The sequence below is a fragment of the Lampetra fluviatilis genome, chromosome 78, assembly GCF_964198595.1.
Source record: "Lampetra fluviatilis chromosome 78, kcLamFluv1.1, whole genome shotgun sequence".
NCBI classification, from domain to species: domain Eukaryota; kingdom Metazoa; phylum Chordata; class Hyperoartia; order Petromyzontiformes; family Petromyzontidae; genus Lampetra; species Lampetra fluviatilis.
This window is the reverse complement of record NC_136352.1, coordinates 568,855-584,131: the sequence shown is the minus strand read 5'-3', so window position 1 is coordinate 584,131 and position 15,277 is coordinate 568,855. Positions and strand designations below refer to the sequence as shown.

At 44.2% G+C, this 15,277-nt stretch overlaps 2 protein-coding genes and 1 long non-coding RNA gene across 3 annotated transcripts in view; 1 reads left to right on the top strand and 2 right to left on the bottom strand.

The window, feature by feature from the left end:
• LOC144953548 (uncharacterized) overlaps positions 1-15,277 on the top strand; it is a 155,260-nt gene that overhangs the window by 53,902 nt on the left and 86,081 nt on the right. The window lies entirely within an intron of this gene.
• The window catches only part of LOC144953573 (uncharacterized), a 24,820-nt gene continuing 13,395 nt past the window's right edge, over positions 3,853-15,277 (bottom strand). The window contains exon 3 of the mRNA XM_078884154.1: positions 3,853-7,958. Coding sequence (XP_078740280.1) covers positions 6,803-7,958 — 1,156 coding nt within the window. The 3' untranslated portion in view covers positions 3,853-6,802. The remainder of the gene's footprint in view (positions 7,959-15,277) is intronic.
• On the bottom strand, positions 10,358-12,465 carry LOC144953577 (uncharacterized). Its single transcript, XR_013640837.1, has 4 exons — positions 12,370-12,465; positions 11,867-11,950; positions 11,014-11,089; positions 10,358-10,402 (listed from the first exon to the last, which is right to left on the bottom strand). It is a non-coding gene; the product is annotated as an uncharacterized LOC144953577 (long non-coding RNA).

Genomic DNA, 15,277 nt, shown 5'->3' with positions numbered 1-15,277 from the left:
CGCCTTGTCGAATTCTCACCTGCTGGAGTTGATCTCTGCGAGCTTCAACAGTTTCAGCCAAAATTCGATTCTGGTGAGCAATTAAATCACGTTGAATTCGTTTATGTGGCTCCTCACTTTCAATAGCTATAGTTTGAAACTCGTAGGCGTTGGGACGTTCGATGCTCGATCGTCTCTTCAGCAGTCTCATTGCTTCGTCTTGTAGCAGTTCGCAATCGTTGTTCAGCAAGTCGCGCCTGTTTCCTCAGCAGTTTCGTTGCTTCGTCGAACAGCTTGTTGAATTTTGTGCGCTTCACGTGCTTGTGATCTTTTCTCTTCCAATCTTTCGGCTCGTGACAACTTTTGACGTTCTGTTTTTTTTTGGGCATTGCTGTCACAAATATTCGTCCAGTATAAGCAACGAAATGTACGGAATGTATGGAATCTGTAGGGAATGTCACAAAAACGTTATCAAGCAAACATTAAATTTTTACTCTATGTTGATTCGACTCAGCAATATTGATTTACATTAGCGTTTCCTTATTCAAAAATCTCTTAAATTGTAAATATTTCACTAATGAAACACGCGATAAGGAAACACGTTAGAACACTTTTACAATTATAATAATCTCTGACTGAACTAAATTCTTAAGAATTAAGGTCTCGAGATTTTTTTTTCTAAATAGGATGTTTTTACTCAAGGAAATTCAACCTTAACCCACTTATACGCAAGGTCGATTTTGGTAACTCGGGAAGGGAATGACGTAGCGAGCTGAAAATAGTCGCGTTGACTTAGAAATTCCAGACAGTATAAGCTGTGCAAGCAAATTTCATGAAGCCAGAGCTCAAGGGGCAGGACACGTGAAATGGAGTCGACAGATTTACAATCAGGAGTGTGAGACAATGAGGTTGCAGCATTCAGCTTATTCACAGGCTTCACTCATTACATGAATGCATACGGGTGGAGGCATCATCTAAAGATGAGCTTGCTGTACATATGTAGTAATTGACTGCAGAAGTGAATTATGTCGTTAAAACCCACCACTACCCGACACAGCCAACTAGTAAGGGTTGTCACGTGAACAGACACATGCCAATTCGTCACTAGTACAGCACACCGGTGTGTTGGATAGCCAAGCCACAACATTTACAATTTGAGTACGTTTTGCCAGTAATTACAACTAGCTTCATCAGGCTACAGACACATTTGTGGAGAAGTCTTACTGTTTCGTTTCTTATAGAGGCGTAGATGTGATGACCACGCTTCTGCGCTCTTGCGCAATGGGGGAGGGGGGCGGGATTACTGAGACAACATTATGGGAACCCTTTGAACTTGTCCTTCCTGTCTATTGTTTATTAAAATAGCCCTACCAACGGTAATACCTATTGAAGTACGCTGCCCTTTGTAGGCATGCATTTAAATAATGTATTACTTGATGATACGCTTCCACACAGCACTAAGGCGGTAGGTATCCGAACGGTTAAAGTTATTTTTATTTATTTAAATTTCGATAGATTATCCAATTAGTCTTGGACAGCAGTAGCTAGTTTTGCACAAAACTTCAACATTATCAAAATTAATTGAGTGTCCTTGTTGGCACGCGTGTTCTGCTACTGCTGACAGTTGTATTTGGGATTATTGAATATTTCTCTGATGTTCTTTTAGTCTCGTGCTGATCATTCGTCCTGTTTGCCCAACATAACATATTTACCACACGTGCAGTTAATCCTGTACACACCTTCTGTTGATAGCTTCGGTAATACATATTTTGTACCAGATATAAATTTCTGTATTTTATGTACCGTGCCAAATCTGACTCGGATGTTTTGTTTTTCCAAACATCTGGCTAGTTTATCAGTTACTCCTGCAATGTACGGTATTTTGATCGTTTTAATTACCGTACATTGTGGGAGTAACTGTTGAACATTGCTATTACAATGACTGTCAGGTGTGGCCATGCCTTTCTGTATGCTCCCAAAGTATTTTATGAATTGCTTTTTTTAACGCACTTAATTTTTTTAAGCAATGTCATATTTATATTAGGTTTTCTATTTGTTAAATTGTATTTTCATAACTTAAAAGCACGTTAAATGTCGGGCGTGCTAACTGCACTTGTTAGTTTTAAGTCCCTTTCAGTCTGATATAATTGGTTTTAGCCTGACATTACTTTATTTTTCACTCTTTGGTTCTTTCGGTAAAGTCACGTAAAAAAAATCTAATTTAATAATAGAATACGACGTTTCGAATGCAACATAAGCAACTATCATCAGGTAAGAATTCATTAGAAAACCAAACATAGTATACTTAGAAATGTAATGCAATACAACAGAGAGGCGGCTAACACAAGTCAACACCCCACCTGGCTGATTACGTTCTTCCGAAGATTGCTACATTTTATAGAGACAAAACCCCGACCCGGAGACACATAGACACACATGCAGAGAGAGACACACACAGAGACACACAGAGCCCTGACTTATATACAGGGTCCTGGCTCACTCCACCCCTGACCACACCTCCCTTCCAGAACCTCATACCCCAGCCCCCTTCCGGGGGCCTGGGGTCCCAACCGTTGGTCCCGATGCTTCCCCCCAGGGATTGCCAAGGAGCCAACTGCCAATCATTATTGTTGAGCCGATCCGGCCTCCCTTCTTCTGCTCTCTACTGGACTGAGCTAGTACAAGTAGTGGCGATCGTGGCCAACCCTGCCACTAAACATTCGTCGAGCCTCAAACCGTTTTGTCCGCAGAATAACGCGCATTCATCTCAATCCCTGGGGGCTATATCTGGGGCATGAATTCACGGGAACAATGCCTCAGAGATGCTCCGCCTCTTCTCCCTCAGGGTTCCAGCTACTGAGGTCTGGAGAGCTGCCGACCTCGTCGCCAGTTTTGGCGCGAGTCAGGGGTGGACAACCTTCGTCGCTTGGAGGGGGGCCGCGGCCCTCGGGCCAACCTAGTCACACGCCGGAAACACCCACGGAGGCCTCCCCCAACCCGGCGGGGGGCCCGGCGATGAGGACGCGCTCGAAAACTGCCCATTTCCATTAACTCTCGCCAGCACGCCGCCATTCATGCACACCATCCATTGGCGGTCTCGCTCGCGAGCCGGGGGCGGACTGGGGGCAGACCAGGCTCTTGTGTTGTGTTGTTGGGGCACATCGTTCGAGGTTATTGTCACACTTACCATTCACGTTACATTGGGGGGGTTTTACAGCTGGGTCGGCTGTAATTTATAAAGGGGGGTGTAGTGTAGAGACACAGATGCCTCCGCGGGTCGCACAATCTAAGGGCACGTGACCGGAAACGGTGCTCGATTGGACGAGCTAGGGGCAAGTGACTGGAAGTGGGCCTGATTGAACTCAAGGGCATGTGACCTGAAGCGGGGTCTCGATTGGACGAGTAAGTGGTTCCTTAAGTTCATGCATAATCTTAATTATACGAATTTGTCAGGTCTAATCATAACAATTGACTGATTACCAATCTATCATATAATTACAATACCCCCCCCACCCCACCTGAAATCGTCGCACCTGCATGAGTTAAATGATGACGTCACCCTGCTGCTCTATTTAAGAACGGGAGCAAGTGAGGGCTTCACCATTCTGGCGAATTGCCCGATGATGCTGGATGTAATTATCAGCGAAACGTCGTACTCAAAAACTGTAAATGTTGTGGATTCACTCTTGAACACACCGGTGGGCTAAAGTAGTGAACTATTTGTCTTTTGTCAACGTGACACTTTTTTGCTGATTGGCCGTGTCTGGTGGTGGAGGGTTACGACGGATTTATAAATAACGCGATCTAACCCAAACACGTTTATTATGAATAATATTGGTCACGAAAGCCTACGTGTTAAGCAGGATACAGTTCTTATAATTAAGATTATGCATGAACTTAGGAATAAACCACTCAGACTCTTCTATGTTAAGAAACTTTAATATCTAAAAACACTCTAATATGCGAACACACTTATGATCGGAATTGTCAACACCATACTCCTGAAGATGTCCTACTCATTGATCCGTACAATTAACCCTTAATGGTTACGTTTGTTAAAACTGAGTAACAGAAAAATCGCCTAACTCCTCAGAGTAGCGCGACCATACACTGCGTTAGGAAAACGTGCTAAAGAAATATTTGCCCAATGGCAAAAGTAGACATCAATTAATTAATTGGTAAGATTATGATTTTAACGAAATGTCCTGAAACAAGTGTGCATGATAGTTGTGCCTGTTTGGCTAACAGATGCTTATTAATTGGCTAATCTAACATCGATGAATTCGTGGGCAAGATTCTGTGATCAAAAGAAAACGAATGACTAAAATACTTTTAAACGACCGTATTCATGTAACTCAAGGGACAAAACAATGCTTTTCACGATCAACTAATAGTTAACGCACCACCTTGGGATGGCAACTCTTTTCGAAACACAAAGATAACTTTTTGGAACAATCTTATTAGTACCAATATGCACGTTATGTGCGTGTTGTCTTCTTGCTAACTGTTGAGTTAGCGGCTTCCGAGGTGCAGCGTTCCATGTAACGAAAACACCTCAAGTCCCCAGCAGGGGCGCTGGGTCGGCGTGTGTCGAACACACGGTGCTCTCAGCTGTATCGTCAGTCTCTCTCCACCACTGGGATGGTTGCTGAGTCAGCACATTGGTCACGCTGTCGGCGGTACCTGTGCTGGCACGGATGATGGGTCCGGCTTTGTCTACGTCAATGTGCGCAATGATCCCGTCGCCAGACAGCGCACGCAGCTCGTCCGCTGGTTGCCGCGCGTCACCCCCCTTGGCACCAGACACTGTTGATCCTTGTAGACTGGAGAGACTCTGGAGAGACAACGCCTGTCGTCTCCCCCCCTCTTCAAGAGTCCTCTTCCAGTTGTCTGTACGACTTGTGCTGCAGAGGGCACGCTACAGATCAAGTTATATCGTTCCGTGTTAGTCTCTGATCCAACCGTAAAACTAAACTTTGCCTGTGGATTGCAATTTAAAGGGGACTCTCGTGAATAGTGGTTGCACGAGTTTTTCCTCGAAGGGTTGACTTTGATCTGAGCACAATCATAACGATTGTCACTCTATGATCGCATGTGTTGGCTATACACAGCGACCTCGCCCTGGGAATAGTAATGCTACAGCACTCTTCCCCACGTTTGTATTGTAATACTACGAGTACCAGCCTTGGCTGGCAGCCTCTCTCAATGACACAATCCTTTTTTAAAAACTATCAGTGATGCGTGGCTTCTGCCGATGCAGGGCTCCCTATCAATCTTGCCAGTCACGAGGGTAATCCCCAGAGCCTGCCACTCGCAGTACTTGATTTCTGTTCTTGTGTTCTTGGTTATATCTGAATTTTTTCACCTCAGGCTCTTTCTTCTCACGAAGGGGCAGCTGTTTTCCTTTTGAAGTCGCTTAGGCTGTTTGTTGTCCGGATGTCTTTATTACCGTCATGTTTCCGTTCACGTTTTGGGCAGCGTTCCCCACGCTCCAATCACGGGTTGGCAGTGTTACATTTTTTTGCCTCAACACGTGCAGTCTCTCTCAAAAAGGGGCGCTGTGGCTTTTGAAGTCGTGACCTCTTGTGCACAGGTGTGCTTGCTATTGCCATGTTTTCCGTCCTCTCATCACGTGTTGGAAATTTTAAAAATAATTTTACACCTCTTACAGCTTGGTACCGTACAACTTCCCACAGTTTTTACTCTGCAAGCGACTCTTAAGTACGTTTAGAGCAGTGTTCACAGCACTCACGTCGCGGTTTGGAATTCTTGCGTGGTATTTGATATGTTAGGGGGAGGCGCCAGCCTGCATACGTAATTTACTGTGCTGTTAGCTACTGGAAAACAAAGGCGGTTGGTGAGTCTGATCCCGTGGAATACATATTATATCTTGGTCGTGTGTGATTGACATATTTCGCATTGTATCTCTTCTGAATGACCCTAGGTCTAATACTTTCATAATTATTTGGTTCATGCTCAACCAAAATTCGTGGACTACCATAGTTGTTACCAAGGATATTCCGACAGTTTTATTTACCTTTGTTCCCCGTCTGTATCGCCAGGGATCCGTGCTTCTTATTCTCAAGTTAGATTTTGATATCCTGAGGTTGAAGATATAGCTAAGCTTCCAACTTTACTGTTGTATTTAAAAAATCCAAGTCAGCTCTTAATGATGTACTGCATTGGGTGGATTTCGCTGTCCAGGGAGGTTCGTGACCCCTGCTGTTTCCATCTTATGTTTGTTTTGTGGGTTGTTTCCTTCTCTTGAAGTAAACTGGGGATTTCCCGCAGAATTTCATTCGCCCCCCTTGGGTTTGCCAGTTTTTGTATTAAATGTTATGACTTCCCAAGCAGACTTGTGAGAAATTATCCCCCAGCTGTCTTTTGTGGCAAGGTAGGAGGCAGGGGTACTCATCCTTTCCGTGCCCCAGCGCTACATCCCGATCTAAAAGAAATTTTAAAAAGGCAGAATCAGTCTTAACATATATTTTTGGAAAAGGCATATATAAAACATGCTCTTCGAGTGTTTGTGTTGAGATATGATACGAAACTCCGAGTAGCTTTGAGGCAATTAAACAAGCACAATATGAATGCTAATATTATTATAACATAGTTAATTCTTGGGAGCTTATTGGCTCTCGCTCCTGGTTAGAGATCTACCCAACCCACAGGTCCACAAATACTGTCCGTGCTTACTCTGCAGGTTGAACCTAGGAATTGAGTGTTCAACTTAACGTTATTTTCATTAAAGGCCCGTGACAAAGGTGAATCTATTGGAGCTTCATTCTCTCAATCTAACACATCTTCCGGGTGGGTCTCCATTTTACTTTGTATTGTCTAAGAAGTCCACCCACACCTCCACTTCCACAAACTGCTGGGAGTTGCCTCGCTCTGCTTCACAGTCAGAATTCTCCTCCTGCTTCACGTTGCCTCCATCGATGTCAAGGTCCGATTTTGGAGTTGAATCTTCATATTCACATTTTACCTTCACTTCTTCGCTCTTCACTGTCTCCTCTTCACATTTCACATTTGCCGCTTCATATTTCACCTTGATACCTTTTAAAGTTTCCAAGCTGGGATTTTCTTCTGGTTCTTGTTTCAGGAGGGATGGGCTCATTGCAGCACTTTGACTTTCACAAGTCGATTTCAGACTACACTCCTTGGGGATCTTCTGATGCCTGTGTGTTATCTGGTGCTTTTGAAGAATTGATGAGCGTGAAAACACCTTCCCGCAAACAGTGCACTTGAACGGTTTCTCTCCTGTGTGTGTTCTCTGATGTATTTTAAGATAAAATGAACTTGAAAATGCCTTCCCACACACACTGCACTTGAAGGGTTTCTCTCCTGTGTGTGTTCTCTGGTGTTTTTTAAGAAGTGATGAATCTGTAAATGCCTTCTCACACACAGTGCACTTGAAAGGTTTCTCTCCTGTGTGTGTTTTATGGTGTTTTCTAAGATTTGATGACTGTGAAAATGCCTTCTCACACACACTGCATTTGAAGGGTTTCTCTCCCGTGTGTGTTCTCTGGTGGCTCTGGAGATCTTTTGACTGTGCAAATGCCTTCCCACACAGAGGGCACCTGAAGGGTTTCTCTCCCGTGTGTGTTCTCTGGTGGCTCTTAAGATATGATGACTTTGCAAAAGCATTCCCGCACACACTGCACTTGAAGGGTTTCTCTCCTGTGTGCGTTCTCTGGTGTATTTTAAGATGTGATGAATGTGCAAACGCTTTCGAGCACAAAGTGCACCTGAAGGATTTATCTCCCATGTGTGTTGTCTGGTGTATTGTAAGATATGATGACTGTGCAAATGCCTTCTCACACACAGTGCACTTGAAAGGTTTCTCTCCTGTGTGTGTTCTCTGGTGTCTTTTAAGTTTTGATGACCATGCAAATGCCTTCTCACACACAATGCACTTGAAGGGTTTCTCTCCTGTTTGAGTTCTCTGGTGCTGTGTCAAATTTCCAGTACGATTCGTGCTGTTTGCATACTGGTCGCATTGTTTCCTTCTACCGAGCTGCGCCGAGTGCCTTCGCTCCATCAGATCAATTCTGCAGAGGAAGCTTCAGAGGAAGCGTCGGCTGCAGACAGAAAAACATATCCACACCATCTACGTCAGTATCGAGGCACAGAGGAATTAATATATACACATTCACACATGACTTACACGTCTATACTTATTCATATATTCATGATATAGTGAAAAAGATTCCCCAATTCATCACACGGGCTGTTAAGGCACACAATGAGAGGGCAAATGGTCATAAATATGCCTGGATGCCCTAGTATCTTCAAAATGAATGTTTACTCAAAACTCTAGTCACACAATTTCGGCTGCCTAGCTACGAAAGTAATATTTATTTAAGAAAAATTCAGCTAACATAGGAAAGGTTGTTGAAAATAATACTACTTGTATTATGCAGAAATGCATAAATTAATGTTCAACCGAAACTTCCGAGGTGTGAAGCCAGGCTCAGATTTGCTTGAATGCTCGGATGAACAGATCTAACTTCAGCTGCGTATGTGCCGAGATATTTTCCTGACTGTTTCCATTATTATAAAAAGTTCCAGAGGAAAACTATTGTTTGATTTAACCTCCATGTTCAATAGTTAATATACATTACTGAAAATACAAACTTGACAATTTATTCGATTTAAAGCTTTCGTGACTGCAGGGATTCATCTTCTTGGTTCTTTCGGTAAAGTCACGTAGAAGGGAAGTAATAAAATAATAAAATAAAACATAATAAAATTATTCTCACGACGTTTCGGCCACAACGCAAGCAGCCGTCCTCAGGTGAAAACCAGGTCCGTCGAGGCGACAGAGTCTGAATGAAACAGCACACGAGCTTGGAGCATATATATAAGCTGGGCGCCTTGACAAAGGAATTTGCATATCAAGAGGAATTTAGTATATTTATGGGAAATGCAGGAATGTGATTAGTACTACATATGCATTATGCAGGATTAACAGCATCAAAGGGAGCTGCAGTTGCTGCTGCTGCAGTTGCAACTGCAGCAGCAGCAACTGCAGCAGCAGCAACTGCAGCAGCAGCAACTGCAGCAGCAACTGCAGCAGCAGCAACTGCAGCAGCAACTGCAGCTCCCTTTGATGCTGTTAATCCTGCATAATGCACATGCATATGTAGTACTAATCACATTCCTGCATTTCCCATACATATGCTAAATTCCTCTTGATATGCAAATTCCTTTGTCAAGGCGCCCAGCTTATATATATGCTCCAAGCTCGTGTGCTGTTTCATTCAGACTCTGTCGCCTCGACGGACTTGGTTTTCACCTGAGGACGGCTGCTTGCGTTGTGGCCGAAACGTCGTGAGAATAATTTTATTATGTTTTATTTTTATTATTTGATTACTTCCCTTCTACGTGACTTTACCGAAAGAACCAAGAAGATGAAACTTGACAATGTCACACACTGCCATGAAAAAAGGTGGTGATGTGTCCAAAACTATGCCTGGCCACCTTCATCTGCTCAGTATTAATGCTTCCTCACTTCACCATGCAATTAATTTAAGATAAATCAACATAGCAGAGGCCCACAATAAGTTCAGCTTTGATTTACACTATGTAACACGATTTTTGTCCCTGGGTAGCAAGTGTTATTTTTTAATTGGTTATGCCTAAAAAGTATAGAAAATTGCCATTATTCCCCACAAACTTTGCTCTTATGACCAGGACTTTACGTGAAGGAATGACACAAATGCACATGTTTTCTCATTGGAAATAGGCAAATTACAAAATATCACTCTCCTGGTCACAAAAGCAAATTCTGTGGGGTATAATAGCCATTTTTTGTACTTTTGAGGCATAAGCAATTAGAAAACATTTACTACCCAAGGACAATTTTTTTTGTTACACAGTGTAATCAATCATGTTTGCTGTCGGAGATAATCTAAATAATTGTTGAGTCCATAATGCAGTGAAATAACTGCACAACAGCTCCCCAGAAAGATAAACTCTTAAAGACACATACATTTCACATGGATCATTAACATATTATATAAACAAAACATCCACCATTCATGACGAATTGGAAGTAACTTTATCACAGTGCTAATGCCATGATAGGTGCACTTTAAGACTATGTAAGTATGGATTCCTTGTCAGCAGATAATAGGAATGATCCAGGTGTCAAGGGATGACTGACAGATGAAAAAGCTGTGCTCCCCTTTGTTTAGCTGGGTTTTAGGAACCCAGCGTTCCACCCATTCTGTGAGTGTCACTCCTCCGACCTCATCGTTGTTGCAGAGCAAATATATCGTAACTGCCCTGCAGCATACCTCAGAGGCCTCCTCCACAGAGGCCAATATTGACACTACTGATACCAGTCATTGGCGGTTCCGATCACCTCCACATCCTCCAATCTCTTCTCTAGCCAATGCCATGCCTGTTTAGCCCATATCTGAAATAACAGAAGCAGCTTGAGCACGCGGTAACAGATCTGCCTTATGTTCACGAACACGGTCCGAGACACGTCGCTTAGTTTCCCCAATGTAACTACTGCCGCAGACACAGCTTAGTTTGTAGATGCCGGGATATTGCGTGTCAGGGATTACATCCCAATGAATATTAATTCGTGCAGTCACAAAAGCTTTAAGTCAAGATTTAACTGTACCATGGTTCAGCTTCCCACAATTAATGACCATCCCGAGCCTATTCATGTATTAATACCTGCCAACACTACCTATGCAAGCCACCAATTCCAAAACAACAATAGGAGATAGAACTCATGCTTCAAAATGGCATGTTTTGGCACTACCTGATTACCTACCTACATTACCAAAGATCTATTTGCGTGTCTTTCGATACTAGACAGGCTCACCAGCATTGCAAAAATGTCATCAACACCAAGATGCAAGTCCTATTGTTGCGGCAAGACATGCTCCATAAGGTAAACTCTTGTGTTTACAGTTTCAAGTATGCCATGGAGAAGATGACTTCAGAGTAAAATGTTGTCATTCATGCCAACTAAACTCCACATGGTCAACATGAGTTCCGCTTAAATGCACTCACAATATCTGAAGTCGCTGTCATTCTGACTGCTGAACATGTCATTCGAGGCATCGTCTTGCAACTGAGGAATAATATCCTACACAGAAATGAAACACATCGATCCTATGATGTTCTTCAATGGATACTGATTTTCTGGCAAGGTGATCATGGCTACAATTTCCTAGTTCGCCAAACTGACCCAGCAACAGGCTTGCCAACAAAAGATTTCCGCCATGGACTTCTTTGCCTTCAGGATCATGGTGCGAAACGGCAGCTTCAATCTCTTTTTGAGATGCAAAGAGCTCTTCCACCAAATTGCTGTCGACATGTATGCCAAAATGAAAGCTTCATTCGATTAAACCCACCAGATGGCAAAACATCCAACATTTCTTATCCTGAAGCTCTCCAAGGGAAACGAATTTAAAAGCTGTCCTCATTATGAAACAACGCGCTGTGATTGTATAACACAAACAAAAAACCGTGACAATATACACATACATTTACAGACTTCACTGGCAAAATTCAATAATTCTAATAAAGCAACATTGCAAGGCATTACTTTTAATGTTTGATTACTGAGACCTGTGCGAAGCCGGGTAACTTAGTTATCCCTGAACAAAAACTATACTTCCGATGATAATGTTTGTGCACCAGTGGGGAGCGGTAGTGCAAAGGTTAGTGTTGCGCTATAAACCAAGTGACCTGATTTATAGTCCCACAGAGCCAAGCCACAAAAATTTGGCTGTCGCCTGATGAAGCTGGTTGTATTACTGGCAAAACGTCATACTCAAGATTGTAAATGTTGTGGCTTGGCTCTCCAACACACGGGTTTAACGACGCATTTATATATTCACGCGATCTAACCCAAACAAACCTGTATTACGGATGTATATTTGGAGTTTGCGTGTCTCTCTCCCCGTGGTCGCGTGGGTTTTTCTCTGGATCCTCCGGTTTTTCCCTGCACATTTAGAGTCAACATCACCACGCGTTTAGAGTATTTGACCGATATACATTTCCATACGTTGATAAGCCACTTTGTTGTGGGCAGGTCGCTTCTGAAAAAGAGCAGTATAGCTCAAGTGGGCATGGCCTGGTAAAATAAAACTCTAGAAATATTTAAAATAAAAAAAAGTTTCAAAGTAGTGAGCCAGTTGAAGACAAATTAAACTTAAGCCGAGAATTAAAGCAAATGCAATCAGGCGATGGCAGGTGGCAAGCCCCCGCATCGCTAGGCCCCACGTTATAATGTTCCAACCTGGACATCGATTCCATACTCGCTGCTACTCAATTGCTATCTCTACGAGAGAGAGGTGCGAGGCTCTACCTGGGTAAACAACAACCACCACCACGACAACAACCACGATGTGAACTTCTCACCTCGGATCTCAGTGAGCGCGCGCGCAGAGCAGCAGCTTCCTCGTATATCGTCACGTCACACGGCAGCAGGTGACGTGACGTCACTTGCGGTACTGGAACGAAATGACGTCACGCACCTTGGGTGGGGAGGGGTGTCAGTCATGTGACGATGTGTGACGGGGGTTGGGAAATGTGACGTCACATCAAAATAAGCAACTTTAAGTATTTTTTTGATTTAAAGCTTTCGTGACTGCAGGAATTCATCTTCTTGGTTCTTTCGGTAAAGTCACGTAGAAGGGAAGTAATAAAATAATAAAAATAAAACATAATAAAATTATTCTCACGACGTTTCGGCCACAACGCAAGCAGCCGTCCTCAGGTGAAAACCAGGTCCGTCGAGGCGACAGAGTCTGAATGAAACAGCACACGAGCTTGGAGCATATATATAAGCTGGGCGCCTTGACAAAGGAATTTGCATATCAAGAGGAATTTAGCATATTTATGGGAAATGCAGGAATGTGATTAGTACTACATATGCATGTGCATTATGCAGGATTAACAGCATCAAAGGGAGCTGCAGTTGCTGCTGCTGCTGCAGTTGCTGCTGCTGCAGTTGTTGCTGCTGCTGCAGTTGCTGCTGCTGCAGTTGCTGCTGCAGTTGCTGCTGATGCAGTTGCTGCTGCTGCTGCAGTTGCTGCCTTATCCATTTTAATATAGCACTATGTATTATTCTACCCACCCTAATGTGTATCACACTGCTATATATTTACTATACAATTACGACACCATACATTACTCTGCACACTGCACCATGCCAGTGAGTGGAACGCGGTCTGAAAGTCACCGTAAACGTGAACACAATCAGTTAAGATCCGAAATGGTTTATTACGTCCTTCCAATGATTGCTAAGCCAGAATCCATCTTCTCGGTTGAAATTGTCTCTGTGTTTGTATATATATATGTCTCTGTGTTTGTATATGAGGCGATCCACATATACAAACACAGAGACAATTTCAACCGAGAAGATGGATTCTGGCTTAGCAATCATTGGAAGGACGTAATAAACCATTTCGGATCTTAACTGATTGTGTTCACGTTTACGGTGACTTTCAGACCGCGTTCCACTCACTGGCATGGTGCAGTGTGCAGAGTAATGTATGGTGTCGTAATTGTATAGTAAATATATAGCAGTGTTATATTAAAATGGATAAGGCAGCAACTGCAGCAGCAGCAGCAACTGCAGCAGCAGCAGCAGCAACTGCAGCAGCAGCAGCAGCAACTGCAGCAGCAGCAGCAACTGCAGCAGCAGCAGCAACTGCAGCAGCAACTGCAGCAGCAGCAACTGCAGCAGCAGCAACTGCAGCAGCAACTGCAGCAGCAGCAGCAACTGCAGCAGCAGCAGCAACTGCAGCAGCAACTGCAGCAGCAGCAGCAACTGCAGCAGCAACTGCAGCAGCAACTGCAGCAGCAACAGCAGCAGCAACTGTAGCAGCAGCAGCAACTGCAGCAGCAACTGCAGCAGCAGCAGCAACTGCAGCAGCAACCGCAGCAGCAGCAACTGCAGCAGCAGCAACTGCAGCAGCAGCAACTGCAGCAGCAGCAGCAGCAGCAACTGCAGCAGCAGCAGCAACTGCAGCAGCAGCAGCAGCAACTGCAGCAGCAGCAACTGCAGCAGCAGCAGCAACTGCAGCAGCAGCAACTGCAGCAGCAGCAACTGCAGCAGCAGCAACTGCAGCAACTGCAGCAACTGCAGCAGCAGCAGCAACTGCAGCAGCAACTGCAGCAGCAGCAGCAACTGCAGCAGCAGCAGCAGCAACTGCAGCAGCAACTGCAGCAGCAGCAACTGCAGCAGCAACTGCAGCAGCAGCAGCAACTGCAGCAGCAACTGCAGCAGCAGCAGCAACTGCAGCAGCAGCAGCAACTGCAGCAGCAGCAGCAACTGCAGCAGCAGCAGCAACTGCAGCAGCTGCAGCAGCAGCAGCAACTGCAGCAGCAGCAGCTGCAGCAGCAGCAACTGCAGCAGCAGCAACTGCAGCAGCAGCAACTGCAGCAGCAACTGCAGCAGCAGCAACTGCAGCAGCAGCAACTGCAGCAGCAGCAACTGCAGCAGCAGCAACTGCAGCAGCAGCAACTGCAGCAGCAGCAACTGCAGCAGCAGCAACTGCAGCAGCAGCAACTGCAGCAGCAGCAACTGCAGCAGCAGCAACTGCAGCAGCAGCAACTGCAGCAGCAGCAACTGCAGCAGCAGCAACTGCAGCTCCCTTTGATGCTGTTAATCCTGCATAATGCACATGCATATGTAGTACTAATCACATTCCTGCATTTCCCATAAATATGCTAAATTCCTCTTGATATGCAAATTCCTTTGTCAAGGCGCCCAGCTTATATATATGCTCCAAGCTCGTGTGCTGTTTCATTCAGACTCTGTCGCCTCGACGGACCTGGTTTTCACCTGAGGACGGCTGCTTGCGTTGTGGCCGAAACGTCGTGAGAATAATTTTATTATGTTTTATTTTTATTATTTATTACTTCCCTTCTACGTGACTTTACCAAAAGAACCAAGAAGACAACTTTAAGTAAATATAAACACCACGTTCTACTTAATTAAATAGGATTGTTATAACACTAATTTTCTATTAATTTTCATTATTAACTTTTTGATTATTTACATTAAGGTCACCTTTTATTTACAGTATAGCTTATATTATAATATACGGCAGTAAACGACTGAAATAATAAAGCAATGCTGCGCAAAGAACGCCTTAGACCTGCAACACATTTGTATTTCACTTTAGCCGCGGAGGGTTGGGGGGGGGTGACATGAGCAGGCACACTGGGTGACGCTTCTGCACTCGGGTCACATGACAGAGATGTGACGTCACAGCTCACTTGCCGTGCAAAAAATATGCATTATTGCACCCCCCCTCCA